We start from the raw sequence: 18,850 nt of genomic DNA, 5'->3' as shown, positions 1-18,850 counted from the left end.
CACTTAACCCCCATTGCCTAACTCTTACCATTCTTTTGCCTTGGAACCAATACATAGTAGTATTGATTCAAAGATGGAAAGTAAGGGTTTATAAAAAAACAATAATTTTAAAAATAATTTTAAAAAATTAATATCAGTAAAAATAAGTTTAAAAATCTTTTTTAAAGGATTGTAGTAATCTCTGAAGGAAGTAGAATTTAGATAAGACATAGCTTTTACCATCATGGAACTTATAACTTAGTAAGACAAAAACAGAAAAGTGTGTATCTTAGAGAGTTACTTAAAAAAGTATTATATTAAATCTAAGAAGGGAAAGTCAGTACTACTGAAGCAGCCTTCCTCGAAGTTGCATAAACTGGAGGAAGCTGAGAAAGTCACATGGGACATCTAAGCAGTCTATAAGCATGTAAATGGAATTTCCTCCTTTTGTTTACCTTTGAAATTCGTTCACTTCTTTGCCATCATTAGTGCATTCAATGCTGCATAGATCTGTCAACTTGCCAGTCTGTATGTCAGTCTTAATCTTTGATTCTAGGTTTATATCTTCCAACTCTGCTCCTTTGGAAGCACTGCATTCTGTTTCTTTTAGAAAACAGAACAAATCATTCAATATAGTTTGCAAGATAACATGGCTTTTACTAAAAATACATTCTTGATTAAATTCCTACCAACATAATTTACTTAATCAGTAGTTCTTCTAAATACCTAAATAAGAAAAACTGATGTAGAACTTGCAAAGGGGAAAAACAATGACAATAGTCAGCTGTATTTGTGAATTCTAAATGTGACTGATATACAATAAAGCATATTTTTGCTAAGCCATTTCTCCCTGGCAACCTCAACCCAGTCTAAACTATTTCATTTTAAAAGATACATAAAAAGCCTATCCTGCAAAAAGCAATACTGAAAATCATATTGAAAAATCAAGTTTTACACATCTATATCACTTGTAATGAATTTATAAGTCACTTAATTTATTTTATTCATATGATCATTATAATAACTCTATTAAATATTATTATCCCCTATTTACAGGTTAATAAACTGAGACTCAGCGAGGTCTTCCTAATCCAACTCCAGAGCTCTTTTGACCACATTACCCTCTTAAAAGATAAAATTACCCCAGCAAGATCTCCATTACTTGACACATAAAAAAAAATCTAGATCTTTTTATTTACAATCTTAAAACTATAATTATATGATTCTCTCACAAATTATCTTTGCCTTGCTGAAAATTCTATCCTTTAAAAGGGAAACATTAATGAAAGTAGAATTGCTATTTTGGATATAACACTGAACAATAAGAAAATAACTGGAAAAGTAGAAATTAACCATAACCTCAGGAGGAAGTGACCAAGACATCTTAAAGATGAAGAGGGGCAGCTGGTTGATTTAGTGGGTAGAAAGCCAGGCCTAGGGATAGGAGGTCCTAGGTTCAAATCAGGCCCCAAACACTTTGTAACAACTCCACTTGCCTACTCCTTTTTTCTCTTCTGTCTTAGAATTGATACTAAGACAGAAGGTAAGGGTTTAAAGGAAAAAGTAAGGAGAGACTTATGGTAGGGAGATTATTGCAACAGTTGAGATGAGAAAGGATGAAATAAAAAATTGGACTCAAAGAGTAGTGATTAGTGGATAAATGTCAATTAATAAAGAGGTCACTCTTGTAGCAGCACAGAATCATTCTACAGTCATATTCTGCTCAATATTTTTGTTGATGACTTGAATGAAGACAGAGGCCCTCCTTATCTAACTAGAAGATGACAGGAATTCATGAAAGATCATTAATGCACTAGATGACAAACTTGTTATCCATAAAATTTGGACCAGCTAGAACCAAAGGCTGAAGAATTTTCATGTTCACACAAAAAGGATCTGTGATTTTCCTTCCATTGCAAAATATACCTGCTCCCAGGACCTCCAATTTAATCTAACTTACTAGGCAAGTTCTAAGGAGTTGCCCAAGTCCTGAGTTTAAAAAGCTTTCAGCATCAGACACCTAAAAAGTGCCATGGGAATGATTTGAGACCAGTTCTTTCAGATTTCAAACTCTAGAGCCATGAAGGACAAGTTAAGACTAAAAGGAATACTATATGATCTTTCTTTCATATGACAGTTATTCTTGATATATTTGAAGCATCAATACTGCTACCAAGTTCCCCCTAAAGTTTTCTTTTTCTAAGGTAAATGTCCCAAATTCATTCAGCTAATCCCCACACCTCACACATGGCATGTTCTCCAGTCTTCTCACCATCCTGGTTGGTCTCTTCTTCTCTAACCTGTTTATGCCCTGTCTCAAAAGTGGTACCCGAAATTAAACAAAGTGTTCTCAATGTCAGCAGATAACTATTATCACTCATTCTGGACACCAACTATGCTTTTCTTATGCTATCCACATCTAGAGAAAGAACTGTGGGAGGAGTAGAAAGGCAGAAGAAAAACTTGTATATACGGGCATATGATTTGAGGTTTTGGTTTTAAAAGATTATTACAAAAATTAATAATATGGAAATATGTTTTCAGTAATTATACATGTATAATTCAGTGGAATTGGTTGTCAGATCCGGGAGGGGGGAAGGAAGAGGGAAGGGAGACAACAGGAATCATATAACTGTGGAAAAATATTTTTTAAAATTAAAATTATATTAAAAAAGTAAAATAAAATAATCCCAAAATAAGAATCAGGTAAAAGATCATTTTGTACTAAGAATATCCAAATAATTATTATAAGTTAATTTGTTCATCACTATATATAATTTTATAAGAGTTTAAACTCCAGATAAAAGTCTTATTGACTAATTCCATTTCAAATGCTGACATGCTATAAACTTAAATGTGGGGTCAAAAACAGCTCCATTTCTGAAAAAAGAACCACAACACTCACCACACTGGATGTCAACCTGTTGATCCACAGTTGTAGGAAAACTAGTAAGTTTCTGACGAACATGTCTATCTTTTCCAAGGATTTTACTAAGGTTTGGCTTAGGCTTAGGAAATCTGCTTCTTGTTCTCAATGAACTTGTCTTTTTAGAAGACTGGTCACTATAGAAAAGAAAAAGAAAAATGCAAATCAACCATAGATCTTTCAAAAAAGAGCTCCTTTATCTGCTGAACTATAAGCACATTAATTTTTTTTCCCTAAAAGCGTTAATCAGTCTCCAAACGTTAAACTTACTAGCAAGTAGAAAGTTTGGGTCAATTTTCATAAAATACTCTAATTACTTTAGATAAGTTTAAATAAAATTCAGCAAAGATTCAAATATACCATGATGTAACTTCAATGTGAAATGTTATAAGCAAAAAACCAACTGCTCTTTTAAAATTAAGAAACTAGTGCCATCAATTTTCATTCTGATTTATATTTTATGATTAACTAACTATGCTTCAACATAATCTGGTATATTATAACAGTTAATTTAAAATTGGGTTGTTAAATGACATTTTAACTTACATTTATTTTATACTATTAGTCAAAAGAAACTAGACCTATGAAGAAAAATCCATAAAATTAACCTGGAAGGTATAGAATTTTCCTTTATTTGCCCAGGTATATTCACTTCTTTTCCAGTATTTTGCTCTTCTAATGTAATCTTATTTTCATCCAGTGATGTAAGCAATGTACTAGGGCCTGGTGAAGAAATTACTTGTTGTTCAAGAACTACTCTGTGGTCAAAGGTCTCTGGGTTAGAAGTATTGCTCCTTAAGTCATCTTCAGGAAGCACACACACTATTCCTATTTGTATAAAAATAGAAGAGGAAATAAGAGTGACAAAATTTTCAAGTGAATTAACTTATTCAATAAAGCATTAATTTCATATGATTTGTTAGTCCTCTATGATGGAAGAATTAATTACATTTAAAGATATAATCTGAAAAATTTTTATATAATGAAGATTTACTCTATTATGGCCTGGGTATTAGAACAAATATAGACTTAGGTGAGATTGGTCTCTAAGGAATACTTCATGCTTTCCAGAACAAAAGTCCTATTTTGAATGTTTTCAAATTGGACTTTTATTTCTAAAACAAACTCCATAGCTAGGAGGAACAGTGGATAGTGCAGCAGTCCTGGAGTCAGGGGGCCAATGGTTTAAATCTGCCTTGATATACTTTCTAGTTATATGACCCTGGGGGCAAATCATTTAACCCATTTGCCTGTCCTTGCCCTTCTGTCTTAAGAGTTGTTAGGATAGAAGGCAAAAAAACAAAACAAAACAAAAAACTTCATGCTATATAGTAGGTTGTAATAGCATTGGATTAACCTAATGCTATGATAATTTAATGAATATGACAAATTCACTCTTCATATGCTCTTTTAATGAACTTAAGAAGTTTTACAATAATTTGGGGTAAAATGCCTTAGTTTGGTTTGGTTTTTTTTTTTTTTAATGAAGAAAAATCCTGAAAGTTTACAATGAAAACACACTGTCCAGGAGTCAAGAGATTTAGGTTCTAGTCTCAGTTCTAATACTGGCTGTAGGACCTTCTGCAAGTCCTTTTACCTCTTTGGGCTTCAGAATCCATATCTATAATATCAGGTTAGACTAGATGGTACTTGTGGTACTTTCCAGCTCTAGAATTCTCTACAGTGCATCTGATCGTATAGGTACATTTTAGCTATATGCATCTTGTGGGTAGTTAATTTTAAAGAATGAACAGAAGAACGGTATGGAACTGGACTATGATGATTATGATCACAGATTTATTTCTGTGACAGACAATGAATAGTTGCTACAGTTTAAAAGATTTGAGCAAAGATGTGTCATGTGTAGAGAGGCAACCTCTTATTATTCTGGTATGGGCAGATGACAAATTCAAAGGAAATCCTATTATTACATGGTTGATGGTCAATACTTCTGGCTAGGGACTCTACAGGAGATACCAACTACTGAAAAACACTATAAATTACCACTACTAGAAAAACAACTCAAAATGCATGCTATTGACAATGTTGTAATAAAAATAATTTTAATAAGTGAAAGACTACACTTTCATTGTCCATTAAAATGGTGGCATTTTTTTAAAGCTCTTTTTTTTTTACCCCTCCAAAAATATATCTTGCTCTTACCTGCAGTATCCATTTCTGACTGCAACATTTGACCTCCCATTGTAAGTAAAGCTATGGCAGCTTCTGTGCTTCCATCACTGTTACCTATAAACCAATTCACCCAAATTTGAATAATGGAATCACTGTCAAAACCAAAGTTTAATTTAAATTTGCTTTTTAAAGAATCTACTTGAAGATATTCTCCCTCTTTTATTATACTATTATCAGTATCTTACAAAGAATTATCAAATATAGAAATATCAAAATGAGACAATAAATTAATCAGTTTAGTTTCTCACTGAAAAAGTCATTATATGCCAATTGAAACTTCTTGATAATGTCAAATTAATATCTGCCATGACATATCTTTTCATTTCTGCCCAAAACATTCTGGGTTCTTAGTATGTTTGGTTATTCCTTCACTCAAATACACAATTCTTCTAAAAAAAAGAACTTGCTCCTGAGTAAATTGAACCTTTTAGTTTAGTACTCTAGAGAATCTTTTGCCAACTACCACCACTTAATCACCTCCCTGTTAAAAGTTACCTTTTGGGGCAGTTGGGTAGCTCAGTGGATTGAGAGCCAGGCCTAGAGATGGAAGGTCCTGGGTTTAAATCTGGCCTCAGATAGTTCCCAGCTATGTGACCCTGGGCAAGTCACTTAACCCCCATTGCCTAGCCCTTACCACTCTTCTGCCTTGGAACCAATTCTAGTATTGATTCTAAGACAGAAGGTAAGGGTTTTAAAAAAAAGTTACCTGTTTTTTCTTCAGAATATTCAATTGTAGCAAGTTCCTTTAAAAAAAAAGAGGAAAAAAATGAACTAAATTATTTTCCTAAGCATTAGTGCAATACCTTATCAATGGTACAATGTGCCATCAGACATTTAGTTGCCTTTTAGTGACTTTACAAAGCTTGATTTTTCTTTTTTTGTTTATCATTATTCATGAAATTTCAAGCAGAAAAAACTATTCGCTATTTTCTTCTTTCTTTAAATCTTTGTCCTGGATATAGCCACAAATGAAATTCTTTATATCTTTATTATTTTTGCCTTTCCTTCTTCATCATCATCATCATCATAATCCTCTCAAAACATCTCTCCTATTAGCTACCAACTAAAAAAAAAAAACCAAGTCTGAAAATGTCATTTTTGAAAGGACAGGACTGACTGACAATATACTAATATAAAATCAATGTTACAAAGACTAGAAATAAAAATTAAAATCAATAACTCTGAGACTAATAAACAAGGTTAATGTAAAAGATAATGACTTCCAAATGGCATAAAAATAAATATATTCTAAATAATTTTGACTTATTTTTGATTCAAAGACATTTTATTTTCCCAACTGTGTATAACAATCTTCAAAATGCCTTCCGAAATTATAAAATGTTCTTCCTCCCTTCCCTCCCCCATCTCAGGGATTATGTAAACAATTTGCTCTGGATTATACATGTATTATCTGAATAATTTTAAAATGGTATTAATTCAATACAAAGAATTAAGGGATTATTGAAATAATGAGGAAAGGAAGAATAATTTCACTTAAAACAGATCAGTGATAAATACAAGTGATACAACTTGTACTGGCACTGACAGAAGAGTACCATAATAGAGTCACAAAGAAACCTGTATGCAGTACCTATTCAAAACATACCCAATAATGGCTGGTATCTATATTAGTCTCAAATTAGATGTCATTAACTATTATTTGTGTGTGGTTTCTCCATAACAATATTGCTCCGGTTATTTCTGAAAAACTACAAATTAATTAAAGGTAACATATTCAAGAGTACACTTACAACTGAGGCATTCAGATTTTCTTTCTGATTCACTTCTTCATTTGACATATTTACATTAGGAAGAAGGTGGTCAGCAATGGTAATACATGGTACATCTGGGACATTCACAGAGATTTCAAGCTGTAAAAATGAAAACATTTTGTTATTTAATTTGGAAGTCTACAAAAATTTAATACCACAATTGAAAAACTTCATGTTCTACTTAGAATTTAATTTAACTTCTTTTCAAGGACTTGTTTTTCAAGTAGTTACTAAGTTGCTGAGAATAACAGAAAGGATCTAAGGATGTAAAAGAGCTTATGGCGCAATAATCTAAGAATGGGTAAGTGATATTACTATAAAGAGGTCATATTACAAAAAATTAAAAGAGAAAAGAAAAAGAAACCTTTCAGAATTACAGCTGAGAGAAAAATCTTAATCAAATGAGAAATAGAATGTAAAAGACAAAATAGGTAATTTTCACTAAATAAAGTTTAAAAGGTTTGCACTAACAAAATCAAGAAACTAAAGTAGGAAAAAGAAACCTTTCATCAACTATCTCTGATTAAAGTCTTATATACAACATATATAGGGAATTGATAAATATAACACTAAAAGCAACTGCCTAACAGTTAATAGGATCTAAACTGTTCTCAAAAGAAAAAATGTAAACTACTAACAACCATATTTAAAAAGTCTTATGATCCCCAATAATAAGAGAAATGCAAGTTAAAAAACTCTAACACAATACATTATCAACCATCAAATTAGTCAAAACAATAAATGTCAGAAATGGAAGCTTTTAGGAAAGGGTTTGAAGGGACCGTGGGAAAGAAAGTATTAATACACTGATGATGAAGTTGTTTAATATTCTAACAATTCTGGAAAAAAACTTGAAATTGTGCAAGAAAAGTCATTAACCTTTTCAAAAGCTTTTGATGCTACTACTGGACATTCCTACTGAGTCAGCATCTACTGAATACATTGTGGAATATGAATATAATGGAATAATACTGTCCTCTAAGAAATAATGTCTTGAATCAGAAAATATGGACTCTCAGATACAGAATGGAGAAAGCAGAACTGTGAGAATATTATAGAAAATAACTTTATATAAATAAAAATAACACCAAATGGAGCTAAATGGAATGATTCATCTTAGTCACTGAAGTCAGATGACAAATACACTTTTCTTCTCTGGTTAAGAGATCAGGATGATTATGGGTGCATTATGTTTCACATAATGTTAGATGTAGTTCCTAAGTAGGTCTATTAGTTACAAGCAAAGGATGCAAAGTTGGGAATTATTTTGGGAAAATGACTGTGGCATAAGAACAAAACTCAAACAACAAGATGTCAATAAAACATTTTAGAGTTCATATTTGGTAGGGAGATGCAACACATACAAGAAAATACTTGCCAACTAATGAGTCAAATTCATAGCTAAGAAATTGAAAGATAATAACCTTTAGTTTTAGTGATAGTGTACTGGCCAACAAGACAATTTCCTTAAGGTTACCAATAATATGGCCTAAACTTAAGTACCTAACACCTTATTCTCTTTTTTTCCCTCTCCATAAAGATATTTATTGCTGTCTTACTTTAATATTCAAAGAAAAGCTGGTAGCTAGCTGGGAAATGGCTGAAAAACTACAGATTATCAATGAATGGTGTTACATCACCATAAAGAATTTAAAATCCAAGGAATATAAAGAAAAAAATGCTAATAACTCATGAAATAATTCAAGGTTTTTTACAAGCAAAACTAGAGGTGCTTTTTTACATATTGACTACTACATCTTATTCTTTTGTCATTATTTTCTAGCCCAACTCTCTTTTTTAAAATAGTATTTTATTTTACCCTAATCACATATATAAACAATTAACTTTTTTTTTAATTTTGTGTTCCAAACTCTCTCCCTCCTTCCCATTTTCCCTCCCAAGACACAGTAAGCAATCTGATATAAATTTTATATGTGCAATCACATAAAATGTTTTTCTACATTAGTCATTTTCTGGAAGAGATCTCAAATTTTTAAAAAAAGGGAAAAAAAAGGAAAGTGAAATATAATATGTTTTGGCATGCATTCAGATTCCATCAGTTCTTTCTCTAAAGGCATATGGCATTTTCAGGGATTGTCTTGGATCACTATATTGTTAAGAATAACTAGGTCATTTACAGTTGATCATCATACAATATTGCTGTTACTGTGTACAATATTCTTCTGGTTCTACTCACTTCACTTTGCATCAGTTCATGTAAGTCTTTCCAGGTTTTTTCCAAAATCATCCTGCTCATCATTTCTTATAGCGCAATGGTATTCCATTACAATCATATACCACAACTTGTTCAGCCATTCTTCAATTGATGGACATGGCCCTACTCTCTAACCATTTTTTCTCCTCAATTTCTCTATAAACTGTGAGGCTTTCTGGATGGTAGCTATATTGGGAACACGGAACAGAACATGATTCCCTCAAAGTTCTACCTTATATGCTTGAATTCCATTAACCTGGTATCTCTACAAACTATGTAATAAAAATATAAATATCAGTATAATGAATTAAGTGCTAGATCTAAACAAGTCATAGAAATTTTTTGTGCCTCAAATTTTCTTTACCAAGAAAATGAGGATAAATCCTTTGCTATTTCCTTAATCAGGCTATTTTGAAGCTAAAATGAAATTAAAAGTGAAGGCACTTTTAAAAAATTAAACATTTTATAAAACATAAAACATAGTAAAATCAGTTACTTATGATGTTTGGAAAATAGATTCTTCAGAATAACTTAAGGCTAATTTCTTATCTGTTTCAACCAAAATTATCTAAAATGTTATACATTTTTTGTCCTAGCAAATAGAACAGAAATGAAACCTCTCTCAAATGACAATCACTCTGACAACTGCTCTTCACATCCTAGGACATTGGAATAATTTGTCTTCCTATTATCAGAGAATTTATTTTTATTTACTATTCTTCTCTAGAAAATAAGGGCAAAGTTAATTATTAAATAAAAGACCAAATTAACCTATTCCTTAGTATAAATCTTTTTCACCATCTTTATTGGTGACCTCTGAATTTATGGCAGCACTCAAAAAGATTCTTTTATTTTAGCATCAGTATCCACTTTAATCTCCTTCCTAATTAGCTTCCAGTCATTTTCAAACATGAGTATTAACTTCCTGGGGAACCTTTGCAACTAATCATTCCTGTCAATGACCACTGAAGTCATGCTAGACTGTTACTCTACAGACATAAGTGGAACTTTCTCTCTTGAGCTATTCCTTCATTTCTGGTGAGACCCTGGGACCAAATGATCTCAGTTTATTATACACTCACTGCTTCCATCAAAACCTGGCCATGTTTCTTAGGCTTCTGGAGTTCAAATATCCATTAAAGAGGCTTGGGACAGCTTGGTGGCTCAGTGGACAGAGTACCAGGCCTGGAGATGGGAGGCCCTGGGTTCAAATCTGACCTTAGATATTTTTCTAATTGTGTGGCCCTAGTCAAATCATTTAACCCCAATGCCTAGCTTTTACCACTCTTCTGCTTTGGAACCAATACTTAGTATTGATTCTAAGTCACAAGGTAAGGGTTTTGAAAAAAAATCAGTGGCTTGGAGATTATTCACTCCAGTCCTGGGATTTCTATGGCTAACTCAAGAAGAAAAAGTGTCAAGGCCCATATTTACTGAAGGAACTAGAAAAATATGTTCAAACTGGGCCCAATTCTGCCCCAGCCCAATGGCCTCCAAAAAATAATGAAAACCACCTACATCAGTATTTTATACAACATAGCTATATGCTAGAAAGCTTTGATGTATAAATAGCTGTTCCTTGTCTCCACCCTTCTCACAGTCTATTCTTGTTATTAACCTTGGTCTAAGAGCTGTGTAGTACATGGGAGTACATACTTCTTATTTTTATGGACTGAATTAGCCTGAATCAAGTTTTTAAAATCCAGTGACCAAAAGAAGAAAATGTCGTGGAGTGTGGAGGGGAGGGACACGCTAAGTAATTCCACAATGTCAGCCAAACAAAAATGTTGCATACCTCTTCCATAGTTTCCTCAATTTGGGCAGAAACAGGTTCTGGTGAGCGGAGTCCAATTGGTACAAACACTGGTGCTTTGTTGACTTCTTCTGGTGCAAGGTGGTAGTTTTCTTCCTCATATTCGGACTCAAGGTCTTCTAGATCCTCTTCATCCTCTTCCTGAGATGCTCGTAGTGTTACTAATACTGCCTTTGAGGTCCGAGGTTCCTTCCTGGAAATCCTGGCACGGACACGTTTGGACCCACGTCCTTTACTGAAATTTTGCTTAGACTTCCGATGGATTCTCCTATCACTATTATCCATCTCACATTCAGAGATTGAGGAAGTAACTATCCTTCGACCCAGAGTATTTTTTAGACAACTTGGTTCTTTTGATTGTTGTGTATGCCTAAATGATCATTAAAAAAAAAATAGTGTGGTCAATAGACCAAATAATTTTATAGGGAAGTTTTATTAACAATAAAGGACATTAAGATGAAGTATAAGTTTAAGATATTACAACAAAAATCATAACCACCTATCTTAATGGGTTAATTCCTTGAAGAATTATAATTCACTTGCCTGTATTTAGCAGTACAATCAATTTTTGACCAGCCACATGTCAACCCATTGCAAACTTTCACCCTGGGCTACTTTCTCCTTTCCATCCAAATGGAAAATGGAAAAGGGAATTATAGAAGAAGAAATAAAAGTAAAGAACTTTGAGGAACTTGAGAAAGTTCCTCAAAGTCATACTTTTTTTTTTTTAATTGAGGGGGCTATTCCAATCTAGTCTCTGAAATATATGAGGGTAAAAGAAGTTAAAACATTACCAAAGGCATATTCTCTGAATGAATTGCTTCTAGCTCCATTCATTAGAATGTGGGCAGGAGGATGTAGCTTCTCTCTAGCTTCATCACATTTCCTGCCCTGCTAGGTTTCATCAACATGTGAGATACACCATATACTCATCAACTGATATAAGAGAAAACCTTTCTTGGAAAAGAGCATAATGTTAAAGTGCAAAATTAGTCAAAAATTAAAAGAAACTCACTTAACATGAATAAATAAGAAACTCTTTTCTTCTATGAATGGAATAAATAAAAGGCACTCTTTCATAATAGACAGGAGGTATCTTTAATTTCCTAATCAGAGAAATTATATTACATGAAACTAGAAGCAACTAGGTAGGTATACTGGATATACCAGTATACTAGAGCTTTGGATCTCTAGTGGAGAATGCTCCTGTTCCCTCATCTCTAAAACTGGAATAATAAATAATAGCATCCTAACTCTGACAGTTGTTATGAAGCTCAAATGAGCTGATAATTATAAAATTCTTTATAAACATTAAAACACTATATAAATGCTATTATTCTTGTTATTCTGTTATGAAATAGTACCTTGTTGATTTATTTGGAAATTGCTCTTCAACACCTACAGATGAGAGAGTAGCTCCTGGACCACTGTCACAAGAACATTCCAGCTGCCTGTCAAAGGAATCCAATTTTTCTGATTGACTATATTCTTTGGGCAAGGCAAAGTCTCTAGAATCCCCATGTTCTTTTCTTTGTGCGATCCCCAGGGATGACAGTAGCTCTGTTTTATCCTTAAATATGAATCAAACAAACAAACAAAAAAAGTACCAAAATGTGGTTTATTTCAATTTAGTATGATGTTCTTATCTAAACCTGATCAAAAACATACATAATAGGGGCAGCTGGGTAGTTCAGTGGATTGAGAGCCAGGCCTAGAGATGGGAGGTTCTAGGTTCAAATCTGGCCTCAAACACCTCCTAGCTGTATAACCCCGGGCAAGTCATTTGACCCCCATTGCCTAGCCCTTACTGCTCTTCGCCTTAGAACCAACAGTATTGATTCCAAGACTGCTCCAAGGTAAATGGTTTAAAAACAAACAAACAAACAAAAAAAACATACATAATAAATTCATGAAACTTATTAACACTCAAAGTTTCCCTAAATTCCCAGGAAGAAAAGCAGAAGACTCCCAAAAGTATGCTCTTCTTCATAATTATGTTAAAACAAAACACACTAAAGCTAGAAAGCTCTAAAAAGCTTGGATTTTCCTAAATGGTCTAGTTATAAAGAGAAAATGCTAAAATAAAAACAAAAATATTTAAGATGACTGTTATGAACAAAAGTAAATTAAATCTGAGATCTTTCTCAATATATAACTTGACAAGGAACTTTTGATTTAAAAACTATTAAAACAAAAGAATTTTCAACATCTATTGAAATATTATTGTATATTTTTTCTTGGATTGTTTTTTTTTTAAATATGAAATCTATCTCTAGAGGCAGGAAAAAAATCTCACTTTTAGAGACTGGTGAGTATCAGAGTCTTCTTGCTGCAACAACTTATCTTCTGCTCTTCTTGTATCATTTTTATTTGGCACAATCTTTTCAGTATCAGGTTCTTCTTTCTTTCTGCATGCCCTCTCCAAATTTGGCTTAACTGTTTGGAATCGGCACCTCCTAAACTGTGCTGGGCTGACAGTATGAAGTTTATATTTTTCTTTGCTTTAAATTAAAAACAAAAAAGTAGAAGAACAAAATATTCAATGATAATAAGTATGGGAATAAAATAACTATATATAAAGACAGGTATATGAAACATATCCTATATATGCTAAAAATTACAAAAAATAGTCACTCATATTTTTAAACTTTCTTTGATGTTATCAAGGGTAAACTTACCTTATCTGTTCTTTTAAAACTTCAGTTCTGCTAACTTGCAGATTTTCTTCTGAAACTCCTTGATTCTTACTTTCACACACTTCAAAAGGTACAACTTCACTTTCAATTTTAGAACTTGGCTGAAAACCAAAGTTAGGCTATGTTAATATAAGAAAAATAAACATGTAGGATTTACTTTTTTCAAAAAGCAGAAAATACCTAGGAATTATTTGACTCATAATAATAGTAAGGATTAAGAAAACTATGATGCCTTTGTGTATTATATATTAACTGCTGGTTTAAATTTCTGGAAAAGATTATAAAAACAATCAATTGGCAAACATTTGTCAAATAACTATTTACAATCAAATAATAGGACAGAACAGAAAATAAAATGATTCATTCATATATATATATATGTTTATAATCCTTAAAGTCATACAGCTAAGTACAAGGAATACAGGAGTTGCAAAGAGTCTTGGAGAGGCTTACTATACATGTGGTAGGTGCTGGTTCTATAATTGCCTGATTTGTCTGTGGGACTGCTTCTGAGTTTTCACCTCATACCATTAACATTCTTGATATAATTCAATAAAACTGCAGAACATTAACTTACAAGGGTGAAGGATTCACTTTCAGATTCATTCTTATGCAATATTATTCCTTCTTCCTTAGCCCTTTCTTCAACAACACATTTTCCTGCTAACCTAGATCCTCTCCGTTCCACTTTGCTTATGTTTGGCCTAGGTCTCTTCAATCGGCCCCTCATTCGCAGTGGCTGAATATCATTTTTCTTAATTTCTTGTTGGGAATTCTGGATGCTAAGAATCCAAAGGAAAGGAGAAGAGAAAACAAAGTTATCATAACTTGAAGCTTTAAAGCATCCTAATGATCTAAAACTTGAGTCTCTGAATTCTATTAAATTACAGAAACTTAAGCAAATTACTTCCTCATATGTTAATATTTTCAAAGGCCTGTTAGATTTAAATTAATGTACTTATTATAAATAAATTACTAGTGAACATAAAATTTAAAAACATGGGTCTCCCCCTCACAGAACATTAGTTCATTGGAAGCAGGTACTATCATGCTTTCCTATTTATAACCCCAGAATTTAGCCAATGCTTAGTACATAATAAGCACTTAAAAAACTATTCATTTTTTCCCTTTTTTTCTTTAAAACCCTTGCCTTCTGCCTTAGAATTAATAATGTGTATTGTTTCCAAGAGTGGTACAGTCTAGGCAATGGGGATTAAGTGACTTGTCCAGGGTCACATAGCTACAAGATGTCTGAGGTCAGATTTGAACCTAGGACCTCCTGTCTGTAGGTCTGGCTCTCAATCCACTGAGCCACCCCACTGCCCCTTCATTCATTTTTTAAATAAAAAAAAAAAACAAGGTTAAAAATCTTCTATTCATTAACTTTATCATAGTGTAAAATATCAGAAAATTATGTAATCTTAAGAGCTGGAAATCACTTCCGAAGTTATCTAATTCAATTTTTAACTATGAATCCTTTCTGCAATATAACTAACGAAGGGGGAACCCATCACCACTCAGCTTTAATTAAAATGCATATAAAATTTTCTCAATTCATAAAATGAATTAAAAAATTCATTTTATGTCATTAAAAAATGCTGAAGTATACATGTTTATCTTGGTATTTTTGGTAGTTACTATGCCAAAATATAAACCAAAACACTTTTCAAAAATGCTGTACACTGCTAAGAAAAATGAATGGAATTTTTTAAAAGTCTCTCCTACTTTTCCTTTTCCCCATCCTACTAAACAATAATAAAAAGTAAAACTATTCACCCTGTAGAAACAGCAAAATCATTTTCTTGTGCTCCTATAAAGGGTTCTTCGAGTTCACAGTTCAATGAATCTAAAAGCTTCTTTGGAGTCTGTTCTTTTAAAAGCAGGTCTTCTACCCCCTTCTCTGGACCTGGATCTTCATGATTAATTGCAGACTTTTGAGAACTTTCAGTTGTATCCTAAAAGGCATGTTGCACAAATGAATTAATTATTTTTTAAAAGGCAAATATAAATACTACTAACAAAAAAAGCATTGGGACACGTTAAAACAAGCTGTCAAATTATTTTTAGCTCAAAAAAGTTTTTATTTGTATAAAAAATTCAAATATTCATTAGTGTAAATAATGAATTTTTCCTTACATCAAGCACATGTCCTTATGTCACAAGAAATAATGTTGTTCTGGACTAACTCATGAAAGATAAGGTAAATATTTAAAATAAACAAATACATAACTTTTCAATGAATTTTCACTTTCACTATTTAATATCATTATCTAGCAACCCAGTGGAGATCAATCAAAATACTATTACCATTGAGATAAAGAAATTGAGTTAGAGGGATGATAAATGCCAAATCAATTTAGTGTTAGTGACAGAGGCTGGTCAAGAACTCAGACTAGCTGACTTCAAGGCAGGTTCTTTTCACATTCTTGTCTCTGATTATTTATATGATTAGAACTACTAAATGTTTGCACCTTTAGCTATGTAGTATTACTGAAAGAAAGGAATGGGAGAGTAGAAATCATGTACAAAAAATCTTTAGACAACTAAATCCCAAGATAATAACTAGCCATAAGTATGAGTAAATGCTCCCAAAAGTATTTAATATTACAAAGCATCACTTACATTCTGACACAGATGGTTGACATCTGCAATGGGGAAGGCATCAGCTTGAGATTGGCAGGTAGCAACCTGAACAGGGGACTCATCATCTTCTGCAGGGGAGGTAATGACTTGAGTGGGAGAAGCATCAACTTGAGTAGTAGGGACACTGTCTTGAAGGGGTGAGACAACAACTTGAAGGAGAGAGGCATCATTTTGAAGGGAAGAAGCATCATCTTGGGCAGGGGAAGCAGTCATTTGAGGGGGAAAAGCATTATCTTGAGGTGTAGAGACATCATCTTGATAGGAGGAGGTAATAACCTGAAGGGGGGAGGCAGCCAGTTGAACAGTGGAAGCATAGACTTGAGCAGGAAAAACACTAACTTGAGGGGGTGAGGCATTGTCTTGAGAGGCAGGCACATCAACTTGAAGGGGAGAAGCAATGACTTGAAGGGGGGAGGCAGCCAATTGGGGGGAAGCACAGATTTGAGTAGGAAAAACACTGACTCGAGGGGGTGAGGCATTATCTTGAAAGGAGGCTTCAACTTGGAATGGGGAAACAGCCAATCGATGGGGGGAAGTACAGACTTGAGCAGGAAAAATATTGACTTGCAGGGGTGAGGCATTGTCTTGAGAAGAAGAAGCATCAACTTGAAGGGAAGAGGCAATGACTTGAAGGGGGTAGGCATCTTCTTGAAGGGAAGAAGTATCATCTTGAAGAGAAGAAACTTCATCTTGAAGAGGAAAGGCATTGACTTGAGGGGGAGAAGCACTGTCTTGAGGGGGTGAGGTATCCAGGTGAGGGGGTGAGGCAGGATCTTGAGGGGAGGAGTCAGCAACTTGAGCAAGGGTATAATTATCTTTAGGAAAAGAAGCATCAACTTGGGGGCAGGAGGCAGTGACTTGAGGTGGGAAGGAATCATCTTGAAGAGGAATGGAATCATCTTTAGGGAAGGAGGCATCAACTTGGGGAAATGAGGCAGTGACTTGAGGTGAGGAGCAATCATCTTGAAGGGGAACAGAATCATCTTTAGGGGAAGAAGCATCAACTTGGGAGAAACTAGTGACTTGAGGTGGGAAAGAATCATCTTGACAGAAGGGAGAGACTTTGTCTTGAAGGGAAGAGGCATGATCTTGAGGGGAGGAGATGGCGTCCTGGTTACGATCATCATGTTGTATCATAATCTCCAATTTTTCTGTTTCCAATTTCTTCAACAACTCACATTTTTCTGCTCCTGGAGCTCCACCTTTTTCAATTGCTCTTCTTAAGTTTGGTCTTGGTCTCTTGAATCGACTTCTCACAAAAGGAGGTTTTTTAGCTACAGAAAGCTTTTCATCTTGAGGACATTTGCTTTTGAGAAAGAAAATATTAGACATTTGAAAAGTAGTTAATGCTACAAAAGAAACTTAAATCTTTTTCTACCTTTAGCTAGAAAGGGGTTCTGGTTTAAAAAAAGCAGTCATTTAAGCATCAATCGGAAATTATTAATACTTGTGAAGAAAAGTGGGAGTATGGAGAGGGCACTTAAAGATAACAAATGGTACTATTACTTCAAGAAGTTGGGGGTTTTTTAGGTAGGAATTATTCAACTATGTGCCATGAGAATCTCCTCATCGATAATCTAAAATTTGCATTACTTGATGAAGTACTTACAGTGTTTTTCATACCTACCAATGAACTTTGCCTTGCCCTCTAGTTCCCTCTTCTCCTAGAACTAACCAATTCTATAGTACTATTCTTGTGCCTAAGGAAGTTCCTCAGCTCTACTTCTTTGCTTCCTTTTTTATTTCACTATTATGTTTCTATAATCCTTGTACTTAAAAGATCACTCTATTAAATTTCCTCAAACTATACAAATCAGTAGACTGAAAAAGAATCACCAGATTTGGCAATTTGAAATAGTTTCATGAGTGATGAAGTCAGAAGACAGACTTCAACAAAGACTTGAATGGAAGTAGAAGGAAGGAAGTGGACATAACGAATATGGACAGGAGTGTGTCTGAGAAAGAGAGAAGACGATAGCTTGAAAGGACAAGAGGATTTAGTGAAGGTTTTTAAAAGATAAGAGTACTGGAACAACTAGGTGACTCAATGGATGGAGAGCCAGATATGGAGACAAGAGATACTAAATTTATATCTGGTCTCATATATTAGCTAGTTGTATAACCTGGGCAAGTCACTTAACTTCAACTGCCTAGCCCTTACCATTCTTCTGCTTTGGAACCAATACTTAGTATTGATTATAAGACAGAAGGAAGGCTTTTTTAAAAAAGGGAGATAAAAGATCCTTAGCTATAACTATGGAAAGTTTTGAAGAGAGAAAAGAAGGTTTGCAATAATTTCTGTGGGAAATAATATGGGGACTCAAGGGAAAATAAAAGGTTTGCCTTGCTTTCATGAGCATCTAATAGTGGTTAGAGAACATAAATTTCTAATGGATCAAACTGGGTTATATGAGTAAGAAAGGAGAAGGAAAGTGGTGGGAATAATTCATGGCTAGAATTTTAAAAGAGATGAGTGGATAGGATTAAGAATAAAGGGTTTCTGTGTGTCAGGATAAAAAAAAAAGACTACAATATGGAGTGGAATAGGGCTAAGATTGGAAAAGGAAAGTAGTTAGAGCAGAGATTTTCTCCACATCCTAGAGAAAATATTGA

At 33.6% G+C, this 18,850-nt stretch overlaps 1 protein-coding gene across 2 annotated transcripts in view; it reads right to left on the bottom strand.

Moving 5' to 3' along the window:
• The window catches only part of BDP1 (B double prime 1, subunit of RNA polymerase III transcription initiation factor IIIB), a 105,582-nt gene that overhangs the window by 13,669 nt on the left and 73,063 nt on the right, over positions 1 to 18,850 (bottom strand). The window contains exons 19-31 of one of the 2 annotated variants that reach the window (XM_007486499.3): positions 16,217 to 17,543; positions 15,371 to 15,549; positions 14,172 to 14,376; positions 13,577 to 13,695; positions 13,195 to 13,399; positions 12,263 to 12,468; positions 10,881 to 11,268; positions 6,850 to 6,969; positions 5,805 to 5,841; positions 5,069 to 5,152; positions 3,514 to 3,733; positions 2,885 to 3,042; positions 435 to 582 (exon numbers count right to left, since the gene is read on the bottom strand). In XM_007486499.3, the coding sequence (XP_007486561.1) occupies positions 435 to 582; positions 2,885 to 3,042; positions 3,514 to 3,733; positions 5,069 to 5,152; positions 5,805 to 5,841; positions 6,850 to 6,969; positions 10,881 to 11,268; positions 12,263 to 12,468; positions 13,195 to 13,399; positions 13,577 to 13,695; positions 14,172 to 14,376; positions 15,371 to 15,549; positions 16,217 to 17,543 (3,396 nt within the window). The remainder of the gene's footprint in view (positions 1 to 434; positions 583 to 2,884; positions 3,043 to 3,513; positions 3,734 to 5,068; positions 5,153 to 5,804; positions 5,842 to 6,849; positions 6,970 to 10,880; positions 11,269 to 12,262; positions 12,469 to 13,194; positions 13,400 to 13,576; positions 13,696 to 14,171; positions 14,377 to 15,370; positions 15,550 to 16,216; positions 17,544 to 18,850) is intronic. The other variant, XM_056824730.1, reaches the window with a different exon arrangement.

Source organism: Monodelphis domestica, chromosome 3, assembly GCF_027887165.1.
Source record: "Monodelphis domestica isolate mMonDom1 chromosome 3, mMonDom1.pri, whole genome shotgun sequence".
NCBI lineage: Eukaryota > Metazoa > Chordata > Mammalia > Didelphimorphia > Didelphidae > Monodelphis > Monodelphis domestica.
This window is presented reverse-complemented; position numbering and strand designations above follow the sequence as displayed.